At 40.9% G+C, this 25,079-nt stretch overlaps 1 protein-coding gene across 3 annotated transcripts in view; it reads right to left on the bottom strand.

Annotated features, from left to right (window-relative positions):
- Positions 1-482: 482 nt before the first annotated feature.
- Positions 483-25,079, bottom strand: part of sgms1a (sphingomyelin synthase 1a) — a 51,537-nt gene continuing 26,940 nt past the window's right edge. For all 3 annotated transcript variants that reach the window (XM_084077269.1, XM_084077270.1, XM_084077271.1), the window contains exons 2-6: positions 16,520-17,469; positions 13,557-13,674; positions 9,994-10,147; positions 8,213-8,379; positions 483-5,844 (exon numbers count right to left, since the gene is read on the bottom strand). In XM_084077269.1, the coding sequence (XP_083933395.1) occupies positions 5,668-5,844; positions 8,213-8,379; positions 9,994-10,147; positions 13,557-13,674; positions 16,520-17,157 (1,254 nt within the window). In that variant the 5' untranslated portion in view covers positions 17,158-17,469 and the 3' untranslated portion in view covers positions 483-5,667. The remainder of the gene's footprint in view (positions 5,845-8,212; positions 8,380-9,993; positions 10,148-13,556; positions 13,675-16,519; positions 17,470-25,079) is intronic.

Consider the following 25,079-nt stretch of genomic DNA (forward strand, 5'->3'; position numbering starts at 1 on the left):
AATGAATGGTCCTTGGATATACATGGTTTCCACCCGACAGCGACAATATTGAATAAAGGAATACAAGAACGCTCGCCCAAAAACACGCTCGCCCCAGGTCAAATCCGGCGACCTCAGAATGGTCGCCACCAGGTATTCCTAAACGTGACCTCAGTAAAACTATGCCTAAACCTAACCTTATTCCTAAACGTAACCTCAGTAAAACTATGCCTAAACCTAACCTTATTCCTAAACGTAACCTCAGTAAAACTATGCCTAAACCTGACCTTATTCCTAAACGTAACTTCAGTAAAACTATGCCTAAACCTAACCTTATTCCTAAACTTAACCTCAGTAAAACTATGCCTAAAACTAACCTTATTCTTCAGTAAAACGAATACATGAATACAAGAACCGCTGGGGGCGAGCGGTCTGTGAAAATGGGGGCAGAGTGTGTTTTGGGTCGAGCATTCCGGTTACCGAATAAAGACCACAACAGTAAATACTGAATAGTAAAAGGTTTTTATTGAAAAGCCTAAATCGGCAGAATACTCTGTCACTTATCTATCATAGTTTTACAAACATCTGGTATACACACACACACAAAAAAAAGACAAACTGATTCACAGAGAAACATGACATATGACATAAACATTCAATATGAGGGAAAAAACAAAACAAATAATTAAAATTAGATTCCAGCTTGATTGGCAACTACAGGAGATAAACGTGATAAACATTGTTAACAGTACGACCCCCAGATCACATCCCCTAAAAGACGGACTTGTACTGTTGCATCTACCCTGATTTTCATGAAATGTTCAAGCTAGGGCTGGGCGATATTATATGCACAATAGTTTTGACCGAAATAACTAGATATCAATATTGTGACAACAATATCGTATGAAATTACGTACCCATTTTACCACAACATTTCCAAAATATTCCAAGCGTCACAATGTCACGATGTGATGCATGGTTAAGCTTGTAGATCAGCTATTTTCACTTGAGTGTTTGGACAATTGTCTTAAGTATATAATGGGGCTTAAGTGATTCAAACCAGGGAAAAGACAACACTTATGCCATTTCACGATATTTATGATATCCAATATCCCTGACAATATGTAGTGTCGTATCACAATATCGATATAGTCTCTTGTCGGGCGGAAACCTCATATCCAAAACTGTTACTTTTCAGGATTCAAATTCAAAAATAGCAAAAGTAGCAGATCGACAAGCTCAAAACGCGTCGCTTCGCGCCAAAACGTTAATAGGAGATAGGCGGTTTCTGCCCGACAACAGCGATATATTAGCAACATATGGCCCAGCCCTAGATCAAGGTACAGTATCTTATAAGTGCACATGTCCCTGTTGCAGGAACATCCAGTGCTCATACTAAGGCCTTGTTTGTTTCTCAAATCTGATCTTTAGCACTGACTGACTGTCCACACTGTTATTTGCAAGTGATCAGGTTGGATTTGCGTATTTAGACGGCACCATAAACAGCTATATCTACAAGCTATTTTTGGCTAGCGACACCATCTTACAATAAAGTATAAATCAGGCCTCATTGTCCAGACCAGAGACACATCCTTAGAAATCAGGTTTGAAATCGCATTTCAAACCATCTTAGGGATTGGGACTCAAATCTTCATTCACAAAAATGAAGTTTCCATGTGTTTTTTGGCGTTCAGACTTGATGATTAAAATCAGATTTTGGGCTTTCAGTGTGAACATAACCTAAATGAGATGAGATGTACAGTTGGATCAACTCCAGAGAGCTGCTGTTGCTCATGACAGGGAAATGCTATGGACAAGGACACAGGAAGGAATCTAAATTAGCTTGTTGCCATTTTACAGTCGATGGCTTAATAACAAAACAAAAAAAATGATACTTTTCACAAGCTTACACCGAGACGTGGTCAAACCCGTCCATTACTCCCATATCACACAACTTAAAAAACAACATTTCTCACTTATACAGTATGCAGGTTTTCTTTGGGGGGAAACTGTGTTAAGTTTTCAAATTTTGAACAGAACTCGGGCTATATCGGTTGTACATATTGGTCAACACAGTTGGTTTCATCAATTATTTGAGCAAGAATTTAGCCTTTGGATGAGATTTCCACATTAGAAAGTGCTAGGAAATTACATGTTCACTTTTTTAGCAATATTATTATTATTATTTAGACAATTCAGTCATTAGTTCAAGAAAGAATAGGAGAAGCAAAATGTCAACATGCAAGTGTGCTTATATGACCATAAACAAAAGACATTTTCACATTCATGGAAGCTTGTTTTCCTCTCTGTATGTATTACATTTGGCCAGATATATCACCAGCCCTGTGCCACATGCTGCTCACTTGTTTGTTCACTTATTGGTTTCAGGATATTTGGCCAATTACACAAGCAAGTGGTTATATTTTTTGGCATTGCACTAGGTCTGCTACCATAGCATTAGCAAGTTCTCTCCAGCGCTATGTGTGAGGGACTGTGCATTTCCTCATTGACCAGGTCTACTGTTGTCTAAACTGTAGGAAAATAGAGAAAATAATGTCATTACTCACCCTAACAAGGGTGGTTTTGTGGTAGTGAAAGCCTCATCTCTGCAGTGGGAAGCTTCTCAGAAACACCACCTTTGTGTAAAATCCACTTTTTGTCCAGAAAGATCTGTTCGATGTATTTTACTTTCTGCCCAAAAAGTGGATTTTACACAAAATGGTGGGTTCTGAGAGGCTTTCCACCGCAGAGAAAATGCTTTCAACACCACACATATCGCCTTTGTTTTGGTGAGTAGCTAAATGTATATCATTTATTTTAGTTTAAACATCAGTAGACATCGAAAACCTGGTCAATGAGGAAATATATAGTCCCTCACGTAACGTTAAGAGAGAGAACTCGCTATGGAGGGACCAGAGTTAGCATTGCACTTATGAGGCATGTTGAACATATTATACAGACGTGCCTTCAAAACCGTCAGGTAACATGGTAATGTAGTACATGACAAACGCAAACCACAGCTATACACAGCATACAGTACCAGAACCTTCCCAAAACATGCTCAGAAACCTTCCCCGAAGCTTCAGTTTTTAACGAGGACAACATTTCCAGGGCTCAACGTGGTTGCTACATACATTTACGAAATGGCACAAGTACACCGCAAAACTCTGAAGTGTCAACTCTGCGGGTGTTTGCAGTGTATTCAGTCGTCTCTGTCGGGTGTAAACCTCATATGTCCAAAACGGTTACTTTTCAGGATTCAAATTCAAAAACAGCAAAAGTAGCAGTTCGGCAAGCTCAAAACACGTTGCTTCGCGCCACGTTTCAAGCTTGCGGATCTGCTACTTTTAAAGCTTTTGTATGACGCTGTAGGATGATCAAGTAGGGCATTCATTTACGAGAAAACACAAAAAGTTATAATATGAAGATAGGAGGTTTCTTCCCGACAGAGACAAAATGAACTTTGGATACCTCTCTCTCTGGCCCAGTCCAGGTACAGAGACAATGCATAGTCAGTCCCCAGCAGATGATGCTAAAAAGACATTCTGCCAGGGGCTGCATTGATTGATTCACTGACTACCTGGCCAGTAGAGGTGAAGCTGAACTCATTATGGGGGACAAGAGAGGCAGGGGCTCATCATCTCTTTTGGAGTATCTCTTGAGTAAAGCCTCGTAGTTCGTCGTTGCCAAAAAAAGAACTGATTTACTAAGAGGAAGAAGTGTCACATCGGAGTATAAATTAAGCTTAAGAGTTGCTGCAGTGATGTACAAAATCCAGGACCGGAGCAGTTTTGCATAATTTTTCCAACACACTTCTTCTGAAATATTTTGTCACCAGTTTCCATTAACCACATAAATAACCCTAACGTCCACATTCTAGGCATATTATAATAGGCGAATATAGGTGAACATTCGGCAAGAGGTTTAGTGTAGAGGGGGGAAAAAAGGAGGCGACCAAGTAAATACCCCAGTGGGACCCCGGTCAACAAAGTATAACAGGGTTCGAGTGGCTAAGGGATATTTAACAGAGCATATCGGGGCGATTGAAACCAGGTGGTGAGGTTGGATTCCTCAATGAGTAGCAAAGACAAGGTTTGAGCATGGAGAGGACAAGATCAAGACTGGCTGAGGAGGGTCACAAAATGACAAAGATAAAACATTTATAAAAATGGTCAAATTCTCTGAGGACAAGGACGACCGAAGCACAAACCGATACCCCCGAAGCATAAATAAACAGGACATTTCACTCAATGTACTTAACTTTGGGAAGGAAGACCAATCTCCTGGTAAGGCTGGCTTAATTATTCTTACATTCATGCGAGCAAGACTGTTAGCGATCGTTTCGGTACCACCCCGTGCCTCGGTGTGGACACCCCCCGCACACAGGCAGGGGAACACAATACCCCCCTGTGTAGGGATGGGACGATGATCGGTATTATCGTTTATCGTGATATAAAGAAACGCTCACAATAATCAATATCGCAGAGATTTTGATTCATGGTGAAATTATCCTCCGTCATACACTAGGATGAATTAGCTTTTGTTGAGCTGCAAATTCAGTACCACTTAAACTCTCTATACTTGATCAAATGGACCTGTAAAGAGCGCATTTGGTACGCTCTTATTTCCCTCTACACAAATACATTTGCAAAAAAATAGCAGATCTACTAGCTCACAAAATGTGTAGTGGCCTTGTAGATCGGCTATTTTTGGCAAACATTCCCCACAGAATAGGGATGCTGGGGATTCGAGTGGTTAACAAAAGTGGCATTTTAAGTTTTAAGCTAAATTTGATTATCGCGATAATATTGTTAATCGCAATTATTTTTGACGTGTCATTTTCATATCGTCCCATCCCTACCCCTTGTGCCATGGTGTGGACACGCCCACACACAAAGCAGAGGAACACAAAGACAACGGACTTGAACTGTTGTACAATCAAGCTATAAGGAAAGGCACTGGAATAATGCTGTACACCACAATAGATTATTTTGCTCTCAGTTCTGCCATCTTGAAAAAGGTAAAAATCTAAAAAATCTTCTGTTGGACATCATTCATTTTGAAAAATAAAGTTGGAGTACTTAGAAAATTTTCTTTTTTTTGCATTTAGATTTTTGTTTTTAGCAAGTTTTACAAAAGTAATTCACTATAAAAAAGGAAAAAAGGGAACTGATTATGGCATTTTGGTTATTAAATAAACGTTTCACGTATAATTTGATTGAAATAAATCTTACAGGAACATGGATAAGAACTGTTGAAAACAAAGTCAACAAATGAAAGTCCATATGGCCATTAAACTGAATAAGAGTGGAACTAAATGTCAGTTGAAATGCTTTCTCGATCTACTACACAAAGCAGCATACCTGCAAACATGGTTGAAGGAGAAAAACGAATAAAGATTAGTGCCGTTTCACAAAGAAAATTGCCATCAGGAAGAGAGCGACGAATGTAGAGAAATTGTTTTTTTTTAAAGAAACAAAGTAGTGAGTTCACAGTGCTAGCCATTTAGATATGGGGGGATGTGTCTACTGAGCACTAGCGAGGAAAAACGACAGCGCTTAAGTGTCACAAAGCCATCTTTCCCATGGGTGACATTGCCACTGTGGGGAACACTCTCCTCCTTGCCTCCTTTCACACAAGTAGGGAGGAGGGAAGGGGCGAGGGGGAAGGGGGGGGGGGGGGGGGGGGTCAGTGCATCTCTAGTCTGCTGTACTTGACACCACGGGTCCACGGTGACGCTCTCCATGTGAATGGAAGCTGATAGTTCCGTGGGACTATGCCTTTGACGTTCTCCTCAAAGTACTGGAACATCCGGTACCACCAGACTCGGGAGAAAGGGTTGCTCTGCGATGTCTCCTTCAATGACTGAATCAAAACAAATGGGACACATTTATTTTTATTATGCACCAGGACCAAACCAAAAGGCTATTATTATGAACCGGGATGTAGGATATTTTTTAACACGTTTTTTCTTATTTCTCCTAAATGAGTTGTTGACGGTACAGGCGCCCTTGACGAACCAATCAGAGTTGCTTCTCTGTCAGGGTGGAAACCTTATATGTCCAAAACTGTGACTTTTCAGGATTCAAATTCTAAAATACCAAAAGTAGCAGATCTACAAGCTCAAAACGCGCCGTGGTTTTGAGCTTGACGCTGTAGTATGATCAAGTAGGGCGTTAATTTGCAAAACAGCACAAAAAGTTAGAATATGGAGATGAGAGGTTTCTGCCCAACAGCGACGATTTGTAGGAGTGCTGGGCTCACGCTACCATGCTACATCATCAGGCTTTTCATGCAGCGTTTTTCCTAACTGACCAGTGTGATCTGGTCTGGGCCACGGCCACTCTAGAATTCATGAAAGGGGTTTCCGGGTGCCGGCGGTTTTTGTTCCCCCACATGAATGCCGAATCAAGTAGTCTAGTCCACTGTTTCCCAAACAGTGTGTCGGGACCCATGTGTGGGTCGCGGACCAATTTTTATGGGTCACTAGTAAATATCCCTTTTTTTGTTTCCTACATATAAAAAAATATAAAAAGTTTAAAGATAAAAACAATCCCAACAATTTTCCAAAAGTATTTTAAAAAACAAACAAGAAAACAACAACATTTAAGAAGTAGTGAAAATAGCAGATATACAAGCTCACAACGCGGTGCAAAGCAACCTAGTTTGGGAAACATCTCATTTCTCTTTTGGGTCTTGAGCTAAGAAAGTTTGGGAACCACTGGTCTAGTCTCGCCAGTCGCGCTACGAGTTGGAATAAAACATGGATATACCCAGTGATTATTATGCCAAACAAAACGATTATACCAAATAAAACACATGATGATGCCTCTGGCCGAGGGGAACCCTTTTGAAGAAGCACACAGGCACTCTTGGCCTCATATCTGCTCTAGACTCTCAGGAAACTCAAAATTCATTTGGCCCACAGGTTGAGAACCACTGCTGTATGGCCATCCAGATGCCAGGTCAACATGACACTAACGGAACACGTTTTTACACAAACACATGTACGGTCTGTTAACAGTGAATGACTCAGGGGTAATCAGGAGTTTATGCATTGTTAAGCTTGACCCATCTATCAAATTTAACAACTTTTCCCCACCTCCTTTTATAGTTCTAACGGGGCTTATTATGCACGTGACGTTTGTGACACAGTTTGCTGAATACACCCAGGCTGGGTTTTAGCTGGAATGCATGCAGGATTTGTGGCAAGCAAATACAGTGAATGGAGCACATCCCTGAGTCCCAATTCCACACCGCTGTATTGCGAGCAGGCCTAACAGACCACCCAGCTAAAGGCTTGGCCAAAACCATTGAACATAGGGCTGTGAATCTTCTGCTATCTCACGATTAGATTTCGATTCTTGGGGGTCACGATTCGGCAAAATATCAATTGATTTGATTCTCATTTAGAAATGAGATCAGTTTTATCTATTTTAATTCACAACAGTTGTGACACACAGCTTAGCTGTGATGAACTGAAAGTGACTGGCGTTAGTTTAATTTTTCCCCAAAAGCCCTTGAATATGACTGAAGACATGATCATGTTTACTGTGATTATGGTAGGCTTACATTTCATATCACATACACACCATAGAGTAAGAACTCCTGTAAGTTTTTTTTTATCGATTTCTGGAAATTGTGAATCGTTGATCATAAGAATCACGCTTTTTACATGAATTGATTTTTTCCAACACCCCTAATTGAACATATTCAGTTCAGTCTAGTATCGGCGTGTGCAAAACAATAACGCATCCCCAGAACTTTTAAAAAGGCGTGGAATAAAAGGTATTAGCCATTATCCATGTGTTTTCGTTGGGTAATGTACTTTTAATCGTAAATATATTCTTGTATGGCAGCCATTGCGCTTCGACAAGTGTTACAAACTACAGGATTGCTGCCTTTGCTGCCTTTAGAAGGTAGCCACCAAACAGTCTAGTACAGATTACTACAGACTGGCAGTCGAATGAAGTCAGGAGATCAGTTGGTTGGAAGGTGTGAAAAAGAGTTGCTGAATGCACCGACACGGCTACTATGGAGCTAAAAATAGCCTATGGTTTGATGTTTTTTTAAACAACAAGCCTGCTGCTATCCGACGATCGAAGGCCTTTCGACGCTTCCCTTCCACAGTGTACCCATTCAACAGCAGATTTCCGTCCACAGACGCTTTGCAACACTTACCACCGCTGACGTCGGTGTGGTGGTAAGCTACCTTAAAAGGTGCTGAACTCACCTGCTGGTTGGCCATGGTGTGGTACCACCAGAAGAGACGTGTAGTGATGAAGTAGGCCACGACCACATCCACAGTGTAGTGGTCATGAGCCAGCAGAATGCAGAAGATCCCCACTGCGCTCAGGGTCCAACAGAACCAGTGGTACCACCAGAACCGCTTTGGGGAATCTGACAAGTTCAGAAGGAAAAGAATAACAAGGGTTAATAACAATACACCCCAAAAGGAAACAGTCGCTAACAAACCTACGCATCGCAATCATCAATCAATGTCATCTCTCTTCCGTCAATAAATTGGATGGAAGAGAGATGATATTGATTGACGATTGCTAATCCATCTATCGCGGGGCTATTGTCAATAAATGTGATGTCACAGATGTCAACAAGACATGTGGAATGCAGCCAATCTGACGTCAGCAGGGCAGAGCAGCTACGCTGTAGTTACACAAAGCTCTCGTTCTTAAAAACTGCTTATAGAAAAAATGTCACCGTTGAATGGAAATGCTCTGAATATTTCCAGCTTGTCGGATATATCATTTTAAAAAATGGACTAAATTATGTCAAATATCATAGGCTTACAACAGAGAGATACACACACACACACTTTTTCTTTTTCCAGTTCAAGCCCCTACACTGAGTTTAGATGTCACCAGACAGTATCGGCAGGTGAAGATCTCCCGATATGCGTGGCTACGTGAAAGGTGGCTGGCTAAGGTGAGATATGGAACACATGTTGGACTGGTTTTCCCTCATATTTGATGTGAATGATCTGCAAGTTTCTTCACATGAGGGCAGTATGGGGGGGGGGGGGAGCAAGGCTCTGTAAAAGTCTACTATAAATTAAGCATGACAGTGACATTTCCCCTTTCGTTTTAATAAAAAGCCATTCATTCCCCTTTGTCGACACTAGATGTCACTGTTGTATCAACAGGGCTTCTGGTCCAATGGAACCAGCATTGCAACATCAACATTGTAGCTCTGACTGAGGCAGGTTCAAAGATGAGTGAATTATGAACAGTTAACAACTTTTATTGAAAATGACCAAATATTAGGCCAGCAGTTTTAATTAAACGGCAACTTTGATGATCGATGAAATCGAACTTATTGTGTGTACAACTTTCTTTTTACTATGAAACCCTCTTACTGACAGTTCCCTAGGTAGTTTAAGTGATATTTTGTTGAAAACAAGTAAGTTACATCTCCATTATTCTGATATTAATCATCGTTATAGAGTCTTTGTTCAGTACCAGGGGTCTCCCCGTCTCTGCAGCTCTTTAATAAACAGAAAATACATGTTCAGGCGGGTTGCCAATTTCATCCAATCAGGAGAGAGAACCCATTTATCAGCTTCAATTTTATAATGTTCCCGTTCCAATTTTGTCTCTTAATGTTTTGGGTTTTGTTTCATCACTACTATTTTACTTGTTTATCCTGTATCCTATGCGAGTCCTCTCTCCTGATTGGATTAAATTGGTATCCCGACCTGAAAATGCATTTTCTGTAAGTGACTGTGGGATACCACTGTTACTGAATAAACAACTCTATATAGCAATGATTACAATACAATATAGAGCTATTTAAAACTTAATTTAACAAGACTATATCACTTACACCACCTTTAAAGAATTTAACCGCTTAAACCCCAGCATCTGATTTTTCACCATAACAGAAAACAGAAAATACACCAGTATAGAGCCCTGAGGGACTCCACTCAACCATATTGGGTGTAAGTGGTTAAACAGACATAGACCCAAGAGCAGAAGCCACACCATCACTGGTACTCACATTCCTTGATGAAGAGATAGGTTAGTGTTAACATGACGGTGTGCCCGCTGTACAGATAATCTCCACACATAGTGTGAGACCCTGTGATGGACAGACCCCCACCGGCTATCATCTTCATTATCCTCCTCATCTGAGCCTCCCAGTTCCCCAACAGCTGCAAGGAACAAACATTATACATTCATTAAACCCACTAAATCCTAGTCCTAAAATGTGAATAAGTTGTATATATGTTTGACAGACATAATGAGACTTTAAACAGTGCATGTTTGTCCTCAGAAAACATTTATAAAACAGGACAAACAAAAGAACGGATATACAAGCATGCACTAGTTTGCATGCACTAGCTTTTACTTAGAGGACAACTTCACCCATTTTCATCTTCATATAATTGGTCCTCACTAATGGTCATGATAAAAAGGGTAAACAAATCTGTGGTCTGTGGACACTTCAGAAACCCACCTACCAGTGACATCATCGTTAGGCAGGTTTTTTTCTTCACATTTTATTTCTATTAACACGAGAACAGTGGCTTCCATTATAGCATGCCAACTTTAAAGGAAGAGAAAGACTGCAGTTTATATTAGCTTGGATTCCCCAATGATGTTGTCACTGGTAGGCGTGTTTCTCAACTGTCCACAGAACTCCTCTGAGACACAGACTGAGAAGACAAAAATATTATAAAATATTATAGTGAGAATTAGTGAGGACCAATTATATAAATATATGTTCAATGTAGCCACTTCACCCATTGAAAATGGGTGAAGTGAAGTCACCCATTGAAAATGGATGAAGTGAAGTCACCCATTGAAAATGGGTGAAGTGGTCCTTTAATTAAAAAAAGAATCTTCTTCCACCACTGAACACTAGAGATGTGCAGGTCAGCTGCGTAGATGCCAGAACCCCAATGCAGCTTTTATGAGCCTGCCCGCAATCCGCCTATCTATCTAATCTATTTCTAGGAAAGGCTTTTTTTTATGCTTTGAAAACTTGATTTCTTTTTAAAGGGCTCATAAATTTAGCCTGTTTTGAAGCCTACAGGCTACCATGGGCCTAGGCTACTGGATGAATATTTTCTTAGCATTTAGGTCCATTGTTGAATCACAATATTGTGTGTGCGATCAACAAACTTGTATTCTGCATCAACCTTGTACTTTGTCTTACTTTGTGGTATCTTGTTTTTTGTTAGGTCAGGGACTACGAATGAAAATGTGCATTCTTTCCAACTCATATACTGTATATCACACTGCATTCTTAACTATACTGTACTATACTGTACTGTATTTGAATGCCCTGTTCATTAATATGTATCTTCCCACTCAAATAAATGAAATGAAACAGACAAGACATGCTAGATACAGTAAGCTATACTGAACCCATGAAGTAAGAATTGTCTATAGTTGGAGAAATAATCACTGTTTGTGTAAATCATAAGACAAATTGCTGTGAAGTGTGAACATGCAGCTACATGTAATCCATTTGTTTCAGATGTGCCAATTAGACGCACATATTTATTTCCATTCCGAGGTCATTCTGTTGATTAAGTTGTGAATAACCATGTTCTTTGTGGAGTGAAACGAGCTGCATGCCTATTGTGGAATTATGAATTATTGTGGAATTGATGTGTCTGTCTGACTGATAACCTATGGAAAAGCTATTGGATTGCATAGATTTTTGAAAAGGAAACAAAAGGGATCAAAATAATCTTCAAAATATTGAACAAAATGTGGTGCTTTTGGGTTTCTGGGCTGGCACAACTTGTCGTACCAGCAAAACATTGATAGAATTTTTTAGGCGATCAAAAAGATAGGCCTGTACGAATACATACATCCACAATTCTATACTGAATTAACACATATTTCACAAACAAGCTGAAATCGCAGGCTCCACAAAACGCGGGTCCTGCAATCACCAAAGTTCCATTCACACGTGAGAGGAAATGCACGTGTAAGTGAGATGCTTCTGCTTTGTGGGGATGTGAGTTAGAGTTCCCATAGAGATAACCCACTCATCACTACCCCTTCATTGTTTCTCAATGTCGGGTCCAAATGGACACGTACGGATGGATCCCTTTGGTTCCATTTGTACCCTCTCAAGAGTTAACTGAACACTTACTGTGAGTTAAATGAAACGGATGTTGAGAAACGGGTTCACCAGAGTTCCATTCACACTTGAGAGGAAATGCAAGTGTGGTGAAGTCAGTTAGAGTTCACAAAGATAAATAGAAGTGGTGTTGAAATTCCCTTACTCACTTCCGGTTTGACTTTAATACATAGATTAAATACGAACGCTTCACAGAGAAACTTTGGTTTTGTCTTGTGTTGCATATGAAAACTTTGGTTTTGTCTTGTGAGTTGCATATGAAAACGTTGGTTTTGTCTTGTGAGTTGCATATGAAAACGTTGGTTTTGTCTTGTGAGTTGCATATGAAAACTTTGGTTTTGTCTTGTGAGTTGCATATGAAAACTTTGGTTTTATCTTGTGTTGCATATGAAAACTTTGGTTTTGTCTTGTGAGTTGCATATGAAAACGTTGGTTTTGTCTTGTGAGTTGCATATGAAAACGTTGGTTTTGTCTTGTGAGTTGCATATGAAAACTTTGGTTTTGTCTTGTGAGTTGCATATGAAAACTTTGGTTTTGTCTTGTGTTGCATATGAAAACTTTGGTTTTGTCTTGCGCTGCATATGAAAACTTTGGTTTTGTCTTGTGTTGCATATGGAAACTTTGGTTTTGTCTTGCGTTGCATATGAAAACTTTGGTTTTGTCTTGTGAGTTGCATATGAAAACTTTGGTTTTGTCTTGTGAGTTGCATATGAAAACTTTGGTTTTGTCTTGTGAGTTGCATATGAAAACTTTGGTTTTGTCTTGTGTTGCATATGGAAACTTTGGTTTTGTCTTGCGTTGCATATGAAAACTTTGGTTTTGTCTTGTGAGTTGCATATGAAAACTTTGGTTTTGTCTTGTGAGTTGCATATGAAAACTTTGGTTTTGTCTTGTGAGTTGCATATGAAAACTTTGGTTTTGTCTTGTGAGTTGCATATGAAAACTTTGGTTTTGTCTTGTGAGTTGCATATGAAAACTTTGGTTTTGTCTTGTTGCGTTGCATATGCAAACTTTGGTTTTGTCTTGCGTTGCATATGAACCTGTGTTCCAAAGGATCCAATTGAGTTATTTAGTCACAAGCTCTTGCTAATGCTTTTCATTGGTTCGATATTCATAAAACCCGCAGACCACTTCTCTTCCCTTTTTTAAATGTAAAACACAAATAGCACACAAGAAAAAGCCAAACTTCTAGCTCACAACACCTCGCTCAACTTGCTTGTAGACTATTTGGCACAGTATATTGTATACAATGTATATTACATTGCTTGTTTTTTTCCCTATAATATTATTGTTGTCTTCATCACTGTTACTACACTGCTACAAAGTTAGAGGAGCCCAACAAAAAAAGATTGTTCTCTTGTATATCTACACACAATACATCACAATATGAAAAGAACCTTGAAAGGAGTATTAATACCCATTGTCCACTGCAACAGATATACAAGTATGTATATAATATATACCTTTGGAGAACATTTGAAGTGCATCCCGGGCACAGGCAGAGTGGTGATGTACATTGTGATGCACCGATACAGGTAGAGTGTGCCAACAATGAAGAAGAACCGACGGCCGACAATAGACCTGGAGGAACAAAGCATGAGAGAAATGTAAAGAATTCTCATCAGATATTGATCACAGTCAGATGTACAAATGACAACACCGTGACGGTTCAGAACCCTGGGGACGGAAAGTTAAACGGAGCATGAACGCAAACACGGTCTCACTTTAGCTTCCTGAAGCTGAAACGTTCGCCTCACCGTGCGCTCATACCGACAGTGACCGCAAGCGACTAAAGCTTGATTTATGCTTAGTTGCACGCTGGGTGTTGCATGCCATAAATAGCAGATGTACAAGCTCACGACGTGTCACGAATGTGACACGTCGTGAGCTTGTAGGTCTGCTATTTACTGAGCCCGACACCGGCACGCAACTAAGTATAAATGAGGCTACAGCCGGCAAGCAGGTATTCATTTTCATTGGTACTTAATCCACAAATGTTTTGTCTACTCTGCACAAAAACTATATCGTCTCATACCTCATACGTCCAAAACAGTTACTTTCCAGGATTTTCGAGATTCAAATTCAAAAGCAGCAAAAGTAGCAGATCGATGAGCTCGAAGCGCGGCGAGAGGATCTGCTACTTTTGATGCTTTTGTGTGACGCTGTAGTATGATCCAGTAGGACGTTAATTTACAAAAAAAACACAAACAGTTAGAATATGGAGATATATTGTTTAGTCATACTGTAGGTGAAGTGGGGACTAGTAAAATGGACTACCCTATACTCACTGAATGGAAGATCCCCAAACATTTTAAACTAGCCTGTGTAAAAGTGAAATTTATAAAAATGTTGAAATAGGCAGTGCAATTGCTGAATGTTGTCATCAGAATGTCCTACAATGTCATCAGAAACGTTTCTTTTGTACTGCCATCTTTCTTTAGAAGTCCACAAAACTACGTAAGCAACACCCAAAAGCTGATTGATTGCAGCGAAAGTCGTCTCTCAAGCCATATTAATCTCTTCCACAATCTTCTGTAGTCATCTTCAGTAATTCTGGCCAGTAAAAAGGTTTAGAACAGGAAGTCGTCATCTGCTCCTCAGACTCGGAGGGCAATTAGACCAAGTGACAAATAAGCTGCTGTGTGAGCGGCGAACCCTTTTTCTACCCCTTGTTTTTCAGTAGCGGGGGGCGGGGGGCGGGGAGCGGGGGGCGCCCTAGTCCCTACGTCACATCCTAGACGGATAGCTCCGCCCACACTGGGCGAGCGCTGTCAGTGCAGCGGAAGTCGATGCGCAGACGGCTTTGTTGTTGAAGCCCGACTGACGCACGCTCATGAGAAACAGCAGAAATGAAATCTGGCGAAAACAGTTGCGTGCATTAAACTTTAAAGGAAACATGCAGTCTAAATATATAATAAATATCCATTTGCCTAATTCACCACTACTTTTGCGTTTGAAACTTAGTATTTCTCTAAATATTACACTTTCACGACAGCCTAAGTATAAACTGTTATATTAGATGAGTGAAACAGCTGTCTCACCACTACTTTTGCGACTGTGTCTCAACGTGGTTTTACTGGTTAAATTAAAAATAAAATCTGCGTTTGAAACTTAGAATTTCTCTAAATATTACACTTTCACGACAGCCTAAGTATAAACTGTTATATTAGATGAGTGAAACAGCTGTCGATACAGTCAATATAAGTAAATCATTATATGATGATAGCCTTATGAGTAACTTTTTTATAATTTCGGGACATTTTGTTATTTTGCACAACACCTTTGTACAACGAAGTATAAAATAGGGTTGATTAAAGTGTTTAATCAATGTATTTGATAGAAAAAAATCTATAAACATTCTTTTTTAAAGAATGCGGTTCTATGAATTGGTCCATCATCATCAAGATGATCAACATTTTTTTTTGATGATGAATGATTTACTTATATTGACTGTATCGACAGCTGTTTCACTCATCTAATATAACAGTTTATACTTAGGCTGTCGTGAAAGTGTAATATTTAGAGAAATTCTAAGTTTCAAACGCAAATTTTATTTTTAATTTAACCAGTAAAACCACGTTGAGACACAGTCGCAAAAGTAGTGGTGAGACAGCTGTTTCACTCATCTAATATAACAGTTTATACTTAGGCTGTCGTGAAAGTGTAATATTTAGAGAAATACTAAGTTTCAAACGCAAAAGTAGTGGTGAATTAGGCAAATGGATATTTATTATATATTTAGACTGCATGTTTCCTTTAAAGTTTAATGCACGCAACTGTTTTCGCCAGATTTCATTTCTGCTGTTTCTCATGAGCGTGCGTCAGTCGGGCTTCAACAACAAAGCCGTCTGCGCATCGACTTCCGCTGCACTGACAGCGCTCGCCCAGTGTGGGCGGAGCTATCCGTCTAGGATGTGACGTAGGGACTAGGGCGCCCCCCGCTCCCCGCCCCCCGCCCCCCGCTACTGAAAAACAAGGGGTAGAAAAAGGGTTCGCGTGTGAGCGCACAGCTAGGCCTGTCACCATTATTACAGAATCGCTTTATCACAACTATTTGAGATAATCATAATCGTTTCCATGTTGAAACATTTCATGAATTAGCATTTTCCAAAAATAGCAGAAGAGATTGCTGATCTACAAGCTTACAACACGTCACTTTGTGACACGTTATAAGCTTGTATCAGCTATTTCCGCAACTTAAAAAAAAGATTATCAAGTATGAAATTATTACATTTCAGTAAAAGTTATTTGTCATATCTGGCCTGAGCAATTTTTGATTATGAAGCCTGAAAGGCAACCAGATGTAATTTGTATTCATACAATGGCAAAAACAATTAAATCGTAGTAGTCTTTGTATATCATCTTAAGTTTGGTAATGGGGACAGCCCCTACGCACGGCCAACCTAAAACAAGGCCCCCTACCCACCTGTATTTGAGGAGAGCCCACTGTATGAGCCAGAGCAACACCAGCAGCATGCCGTTGATCTCGCAGATGGAGAAGGCCCACTCCACGCGGTTGAACAGGTCGAAGAACTTGTCGGGCAGCGGGGGCGTGTGCTCCTTGGTGGGCACCCGCTCGTGGACCACCGAGATGACCACGGTGGTGGTGACGAAGCACACCACGGCGTACACGAACGCCACGGCTGTCTTCGCCCACTCGGCGGGGAACGACGAGCGGGTCGCCTCGGACGCCGCCGTGGGGATGGGGATGAGGACCTCCTTGCGGAAGCCGTTGAGGCCCAGCGTGCCGTTATGCAGGGGCCTGGTGCCGCCACCGCCGCTGGCGGTGCCGTTGGGCACCAGCCCCGCCATGTGTCCGTTGGCGTGGCCGTTCTTGTGCGCCTCGATGTGCGTCTCGATCCGCAGCGTCTCCAGCCGCTCCAGCAGCTGCCGCCCGCCGTCGGACGACACGAGGGAGAGCGGCGGCGCGCCGAAGTCCGCCTCCGTCAGCCGGAGCAGGGAGGGGCCGTCCGTCTGCCGGAGGGCGTCGCCGTACTCCTGCATGCCCTCCTCGCTCAGCCAATGAGAGACGTCCTCCGCCGACCACGCTCCGACCTTCTTCATCCTGTCCTGACCGACGGACGGGACAGGGGGGAGTGGTGGAGGAGTCAGAGGCGTTCAGGGAGGAGCACGGGGGAAGCGGGGTGGGGGGTTTGGCTGTCTATGGGGCGGCGGTGGGTCCTCTCCTGGTGCAGCGCATGGCGTTTCTGGGGCATTGAACAGTGGCGGGGGCACCCGGAGGGACGCCTCGTTCCTGGGTGTGGGACGGGGTAGGGGGATGTGGCAGAGAGAGGTGTGGTAGAGCTTTGGTCGTTAACGTCCTCCGGTCTCGTTCACCCTCATCACTTCACTGTGCTTTTCCTGTACGCCCGCCTCCTGTTCCAAAAGAAGAACAAAATAACAGTGTCACCATTTGAAAAAAAAATGCATTTTTTTACTTCCACATGTGTGCTGGGCGTAGCCTCCCAACAGGATGCCTGCTGCTCAGAGAGCTGGACGCCACGCCAGGCCCGCGATCCGTTCCTGTTCTGTTCCATGAGTGAATAATAGAAAAGCGTTGCTTCACACACAGGTTGCTTCTTGTTCCGTTACGGGTTTTTTTCTGAACTGCTGATAATCATCACACTTCAATCCCACTTAGCCCGTTAAGACCGGGAACGAACGCGTGTCATTTTAAGATTGCTTTGGCTATTAAAAAATAGCAGATATACAAGCTCATAGTGCTATGACCTTGTAGATCTGCTATATTAAAGAAAATGTTTCAGGGACCTCCAGAAGCAAAGATTTGAGTTAAAAATGTTGTTTCCTAAATATGTATTCAAAGATTTGCAGACATTTTTCAAAAAATAGCAGATCTACAAGCTCGTACCATCTGCTATTTTTGAATAGCGTAAGTATAAAATAATAGTCATAGCTCAAGTCTAAAATGACACAGACGCGTTCCCCGGATCGAATGGGTTAAAGTTCCATTTCCAAGACACGAAGCAGTGCATGCATTATTCACACCATTCAAAAAGCTTTCCTAACGGTTAACGGCACCGATAGGAGCAGTAAAGCGGCGGGCCAGCCGGTTTCCCTCACGTTTGATCCTCACAGCGAGGAGGAAGCCTTTCAGAGGTCAGCAGTAACATCCTCCTCGCTCGTTCACAGTCATACATGGAGCCACTGAGGAACTTGTGTAAACCAGAATTGGAAGAAGAGGCTGCTGCTTCAACAACAGTGGGGTTCTCTCAGTGGAGTTCTGCTAAACCCAAAGTCCAGTAAACAATCCCAAATAGGAGAAAAGGTAGCACACATGGATTAACCCATTCAATCCGGGAACGTATTTTAGATTCTTTGGCTATTCAAAAATAGCAGATATACAAGCTTGTAGATCTGCTATTTTTTGAAAAATCAAGAACATTTGTGCAAATCTTTACAAAATTTACTTTTTTTTTTACTGTTAGAATTTCGAAGACATTTAATGTCTTCGAAATTCTAACAGTAAATGTATTTGTTTTTTAAATCATGTGTTGTTATATCAGTGGTTGTCATCCTTTTTCCCCATCAAAATATGTTGTTCCAGGGACCCCCAGAAGCAAAGATTTGAGTTAAAAAAAAATATATAATAACATTATTCAAAGATTTGCACAAATCTTCAAGATTTTTCAAAAATAGCAGATCTACTCTGTTATCACTCGGTGCCACGCTATGAGCTTGCAGATCTGTTATTTTTGAATAGCCAAAGTATAAAACAATGGTTATGGCTCAAATCTAAAATGACACGGATGCGTTCCCCGGATTGAATGGGTTGAGGCTAAATAAAACATTTGTATGGCCACGTCCTAATGTCATTGTGACAGTGTGAAAGTAGCCCCCCCCCCACGCTAGCACTGTGTTTCCTAAAAAAATAACACAATATGTAAAATGATGATGTTTTAGTGATATTGTTCTACAATACTGCCAACCAGTTGAAGAACTCACAGATTGAGGCTTTAACCTTTGCTTTTACATGAAAGATAAGACGCTTCTGAACATGTTGCTAGTTTGACCCCTTCAAATGCTCTAATATATTAAAACACTAACCGATAATCTATAGCCTTTCTTGTAGATCGGCTATTTCCGCTGCGCAACATGCTTCCATAGAAGTCATGCTGGCTTCTATGGAATCGAAATTACTGAAATCAGGCGGGCTTTAATGACAACTTTAATCCGTCAGCACACTTTAAACTTTAAGTCAAAGGGGACGAAATACAAAAACGCTCTGATGAAGGCTCTTGGCTGAAACGTGTAGCCCAAGCGTTGATTTGTGTGTGTGTGTGTGTGTGTGTGTGTGTGTGTGTGACGTGAGCCAAATAAACAAGTGGATATGAGAGTATTTTGTCCTATTTGACTTACAGTTGGATATGTGTGCTACCTTTTCCCTAGTTTGGAATACGTCTGCTGAACTTGAGTATACTGCGATAACATTGGGTGCTGACAGGAATAAAACAGTGAGACAACAAAAATAATGAACTAATGTAAATCAGATTAAACAAAAAAGAACACAAACAAACACCAAACTCCTAGTTAAAACAATTACATTAAAAACATTGACATTCCTAAGCGTGTTTCTAAAATGTCCTGGGGATATCAGGTAGTCAATATTTAAAGCGCATTGCAGATTATTCCACCAGTTCGGAGCACAAAAACTAAAAAGCAATCTTTCAGATACATCTCTTTACTTTATAGAGTTCCACAGAATACATCCAAATGAAAGCTGCAACAACATCCTTTTTGTTTTTGCTCTTTAAAAACATCCTTTCCAGTCACCTAGTATTGTGTGCAAACCTTAAATACCTGGGGTTCCAAGTTCAAAACCACTATTTACTTTCTCTTGAACAGAAGTGAGGCATAAAGCCCAAAGTTAAGGATGAGGTATTCATCATTTGATTTGGTAAACAACAGAACACACACACACACACACACACACACACACACACACACACACACACACACACACACACACACACACACACACACACACACACACACACACACACACACACACACACACACACACACACACACACACACACACACACACACACACACACACACACACACACACACACACACACACACACAAATCACCCCATCACTGGACACAGCAGGTTGCCAAGTTGTTCAAGAGTCAAGCGAATGTGTAATTCAACGTTAATAGTACACACACTCAAAACAAATGGAAAGGAAAAGCTTTTGAATTGAGCTCCTTCTGACAATGTGTGTCACCTGAGTCGAGGTGCCCCTGAGCAAGACACTTAACTTAAGCCCCAAAGTTTGAGAAGCACTGCCGTACATAGCTTCAACTCCTCATCCAACTAAGTGCTACATCACTTCCACGACTCATCCAATTTCCTGACAACAGGCGTGGCTTTGCGTCGACACAAACCACCCAACATACATCTGCTGCATAGCCTGGGTTTGGTTAAGAACAGTGTTGCCATGTCTGCTTATTTTGAGCGACTTTTGGCTTGTTTTTCTGTAAAGTTTCTTGTAAATATCTGTGTTTTTTTGGGGGGGCTTGTTGTTAAAGTGGAGTTATTTGGGCTTGCTTAAAATGTTTTTGTTTTTTTATTGTTTAAACCAGTTCTAACACTTGCATGTCGCCCAAATGAATGTGTTTCTCCACAGACCCCCATTTAAAAAAGAATAGCAGATCTATATAGGCTTTAAGTGCTCATATTGCCTAGAGTCGTTTCTTTTGGGTTTGTTTTCATAGACCTGGCTGCTTATTTCTCTCACAAAATCTGGCAACCTTGCTTATGAAGCGACGCAGTGAGTCGCAGAGTCGGCGATGGACACAGGATGGCTCCGCTCCGTCTTTTGGGGTGGGGGGGGGTGAGGTTCATTTGGAGGCCAAGGTCGGTGTGTTGACGCTTTGGAAGGTCAGGAGAGAGAGGAGAGGATGGGAGGGGAGCGCAGTGGTCTAAGGAGGAACCCATAAATCAGACGAGGGTGAGGGTCAGTGCTGAACACTGCTAAGCCCGGCCCAACCCCTATGATAAGGGCAAGGTGCCAGCTGCAGCCCTGCCCCTACGCAGCTCTGGTTCCGCAGCAGCTAGCTACACACAGTGGTGGAAAGTAACGTTAAGTACGTTTCCTTTCTGCCGGGCAGAAAAACCTCCCATCTCCATTTTCGTAAATGAACGCCCTACTTAATCACACTACAGCGTCACACAAAAGCATCAAAAGTAGCAGATCTACAAGATCAAAATGTGGCGCAAAGTGAATCCTGAAAAGTTACAGTTTTGGACATATGAGGTTTTCCACCCGACAGACGACTTACTACTATGGTTTAAAACAGTAACTACTGTTACTGTAAAAAAAAAAGGTAGGGTAAGTGATATTCTTTGGTTAAAACAAAAACGTTTTTTTGTTGAAAGGTTAAAGCTCTATATTCTGTTAGTAATGATTTCCATAGAGTGTTTGTTCTGTAACAGGAGTCTCTCCAGCTCTTTAATAAAGAGAAAATACATTTTCAGGTACAGTAGGTGACAACATTTCAGCCAATCAGGAGAGAGTACCCATTCATCAGCTTGTGTTCCAGTTCCAAAATTCCAATAGCTCATTTCTTTGTGTCATCACTTCCAATTTCACTTGTTTAATCTGTATCCTGTCGGAGTTCTCGATCCCGATTGGGAAAAAAAATGGTATCCTGATCTGAAAATGTATTTTCTGTTTAATAAAGAGCTGGAGAGACATGGAGAATCATGTTACTGAACAGCAATGAGTACTATCAGAATATAGAGCTACTTAATACTTTTACATAAGTAATAATCATATATCCTACCTTTGAGTAAAATTTGTATGTACTTTTTTGTGTTTTATTTGGGTATGTCCATTTTCCAACACTTTGTACTTCTATTCCACCAAATCTTAGAGGCAAATATTGTAGTTTTTACTCCACTGCAATTATTTGAAAACTTAAGTTACACATTACTTACTTTGTAGTTTGTAGATCTGTAGATTTTATTATTACAAAACATACATTAACTAAGTATGGCTTATTTTATACTTTGTCTATTGGACAATAGCTAATCGACAACCTCACAACACGTCGCAGCCTATTTTCAAAAACGTTTTGACAAAAGTACATATTTTTATGCCAATACTTCTGCACTTTTACTCAAGTAAACTACATGCTTGTCAGGGTGGGGTGGGGGTCCTCAGTTCAAATATGATTATTTTGGGGATCACGGCCCGAAAAGTTTGGGAACCCTCGATCTAAAGATAACACACAAGTAGGCCCTGTACTCACTGTATGACTCTGTGAACAACACCTCCCATCAGTTCTAGTCCCACTGGAGGTCTGCACAACAATTTGACCCAACAGCCCCACAATGTCTAATGTTAGAATGTACTTAAAAGTACCTAAAGTAAAAGTACTTAAATGTTTGAAAATAGCAGATCTACAAGCTCACAACGCGTCGCGATGCGACGCGTTGTGAGCTTGTAGATCGGCTATTTTCAAATAGCCAAGGTATAAAATAAGGCTACAGTGGTCAATGTATGTTTTATAATGTTATAATTTATATCTGCAAAGTAACTAGCAACTAAAGTTTTCAAATAATTGTAGTCGAGTAAAAGTACAATATTTGCCTCCGAGATGTAGTGGAGTAGAATAAAAGTATAAACAATTGGAAATACTCCAGTAAAGTAAAAGTACCTCAAAATTGTACTTAGTTACTTTACACCACTGCTAAAGGGACAATAAAGAGGGGACGGAGGGGGGGGGGGCCGGGGCGGCTAACAAAATAAACACGTGAATAAGCACAACTAAGACCGCAGCGTGAGCGATGTGCGACGGCCAACGCTATCAAAGCGTGGTCTTGCTGCGTGGGGGGGGGGGGGGAGGACGAGAGCAAATGAAATCACAGAATGATAAAGGAGGGGGGAGAAAAAGACACAAAGAGTGTGAACATGTATCTGTTAGCGGAGTATAAAGACTGATTAGATTAGCTGTCACCGGGGCAGTTGGTGCACCGAGGACCTTTGCACCGTGAATCAGCTTATACAGGGCGGCCGGTGTATTAACAGCCCCTGACACCACTGTACTCAATCAGCAGAGGAGGGAATGGGAAATGGGAGGGAGGGTTCATGTACTGTACTGTACTCGGTGGTGGACAAAGTACTCAATCCCAGTAAGACCTGAGGCCGATTCTACAAATGCCTTCAAAAATCAGTAGTTCTCACACTTTCAAGATTTTTCTAAAATGTTCAAAAATAGCAGATGTACAAGCGCAGTACGGAGTGACGCGCTGTGAGCCACATGCTTTCACAGATGCTTTCCTGGCTTTACTGGGTTAAAGGGCAAGACCACTTTGGTAGAGGTTTGGGTCAAAAAATATTGCTCCATTGATTATAAATTGATCATTCTAAATATACTTCTCATTGACTTGCATTGTACGATAAAACAGCTCTCAAAGTCATACTTTTAGCATGTAAACACACGTAAACAAAGTATAGAACATCACCAAACCCAGCACTGTTTATTTTTTTTATAAAAATGTTAACTTCCTATTGATTTAGCCATTTGATTATATTCCTTATATTATTATATTATTACTACTATTATTTCATCATATTATATTTGAAACCTATTTGATTTAGCTTGATATATTGCAAGAAATGAAATCAACGATATATCACGATATCTGTTCATTTTCAAAAGTTCATTTTTTTATAAATAAGTTAAGAAGTTCATATCGTTTTTGTTTTGGTCAATTCATGTTTCTATTTCTCTCTCGTTTTACTGTGTATTGAGGTGAATTGTGTTTCTTGATACTGACTAAGGTCACACTAACCACTAACAGCTGAAGCAGATCAGTTAATGAGCAACAGTGATTTAGATCACTGTTAATTATCAGAGCTGAGACAGTCAGTTCTTTCTGAACAGAGCACTCAAGTGTACAGTTACCATCCACCACTGCCTTACTTTAATTTATCCAGGTGTAGCAAGCAGACACATCGATGTCAGACACACACACATACAACAACCATACTAAATAAAGAACATCCAACAGAATATGTTGTTGCTGTCGGGCAGAAACCTAACTTTTTGTGTAAAATGCTCTAAATGATCATACTACAGCGTCACACAAAAGTATCAAAAGTAGCAGATCTGCAAGCTTGAAACGTGACGCTTCACGCTACATTTTGAGCTTGCAGATCTTGCTACTTTTGAATTTGAATCGTTAAAAGTAACAGTTTTGGACATATGAGGTTTCTGCCCGACAGAGACAAAGTCAAAACAACATGTGAGTGAACTATCTCCCACATGTGCATAACGCAGGGGACAATATCGCATTTCACTCACAGGCAAATCTTTAGCTATGACTGACTGCCTTCCACATGCAAAGCACAACTGAGAATCAGATTAGATTAGAAACAAAGAGCAGCTCCTATATACAATTGGTTCTCAAAGTGGGGTCTGGGGACCCCCAGGGGTCCTTGGGGCGGGTACCAGGGGGTCCCCAGCTAAATTAGTTAACATATTCACCTGTTTCCTAGGCTGTGTTTTCCACTTCCTGTCGATTTGATCCAATGAAATCCAATGAAACTGGTCAGATGACCAATGATATCCAATGAAATCGACAGGAAGTGGAAAACACACAGCCTAGGAAACAGGTGAATAGCGTCACAATAATTTTAACCACTTTAACCATATTTTATATTTTGGCTATTTTTGAAAAATCATGAAGATCTGTGTAAATATTTGAATATATGTTTTTTAAAGCGAGCATTTGCAACTCAAGTCTTTGCTTCTGGGGGTCCCTGGAACTAAATATTTTGAGAAGGGGGTCTGCGGCCAAATACATATCATTTTGGGGGTCCTTGACATGAAAAGGTTTGAGAACCACTGCTATATACTCCCCCTGGAGCAAAGAACTAGCGTCTAACCACTTAACACGGCAGCCATGTTACTAGCAGGCTGAGGAACAGTTTTTTCCCACAGGCTATCAGAC

Source organism: Gymnoscopelus microlampas (genome assembly GCF_963454915.1).
Source record: "Gymnoscopelus microlampas genome assembly, chromosome: 13".
Classification (NCBI taxonomy): domain Eukaryota; kingdom Metazoa; phylum Chordata; class Actinopteri; order Myctophiformes; family Myctophidae; genus Gymnoscopelus; species Gymnoscopelus microlampas.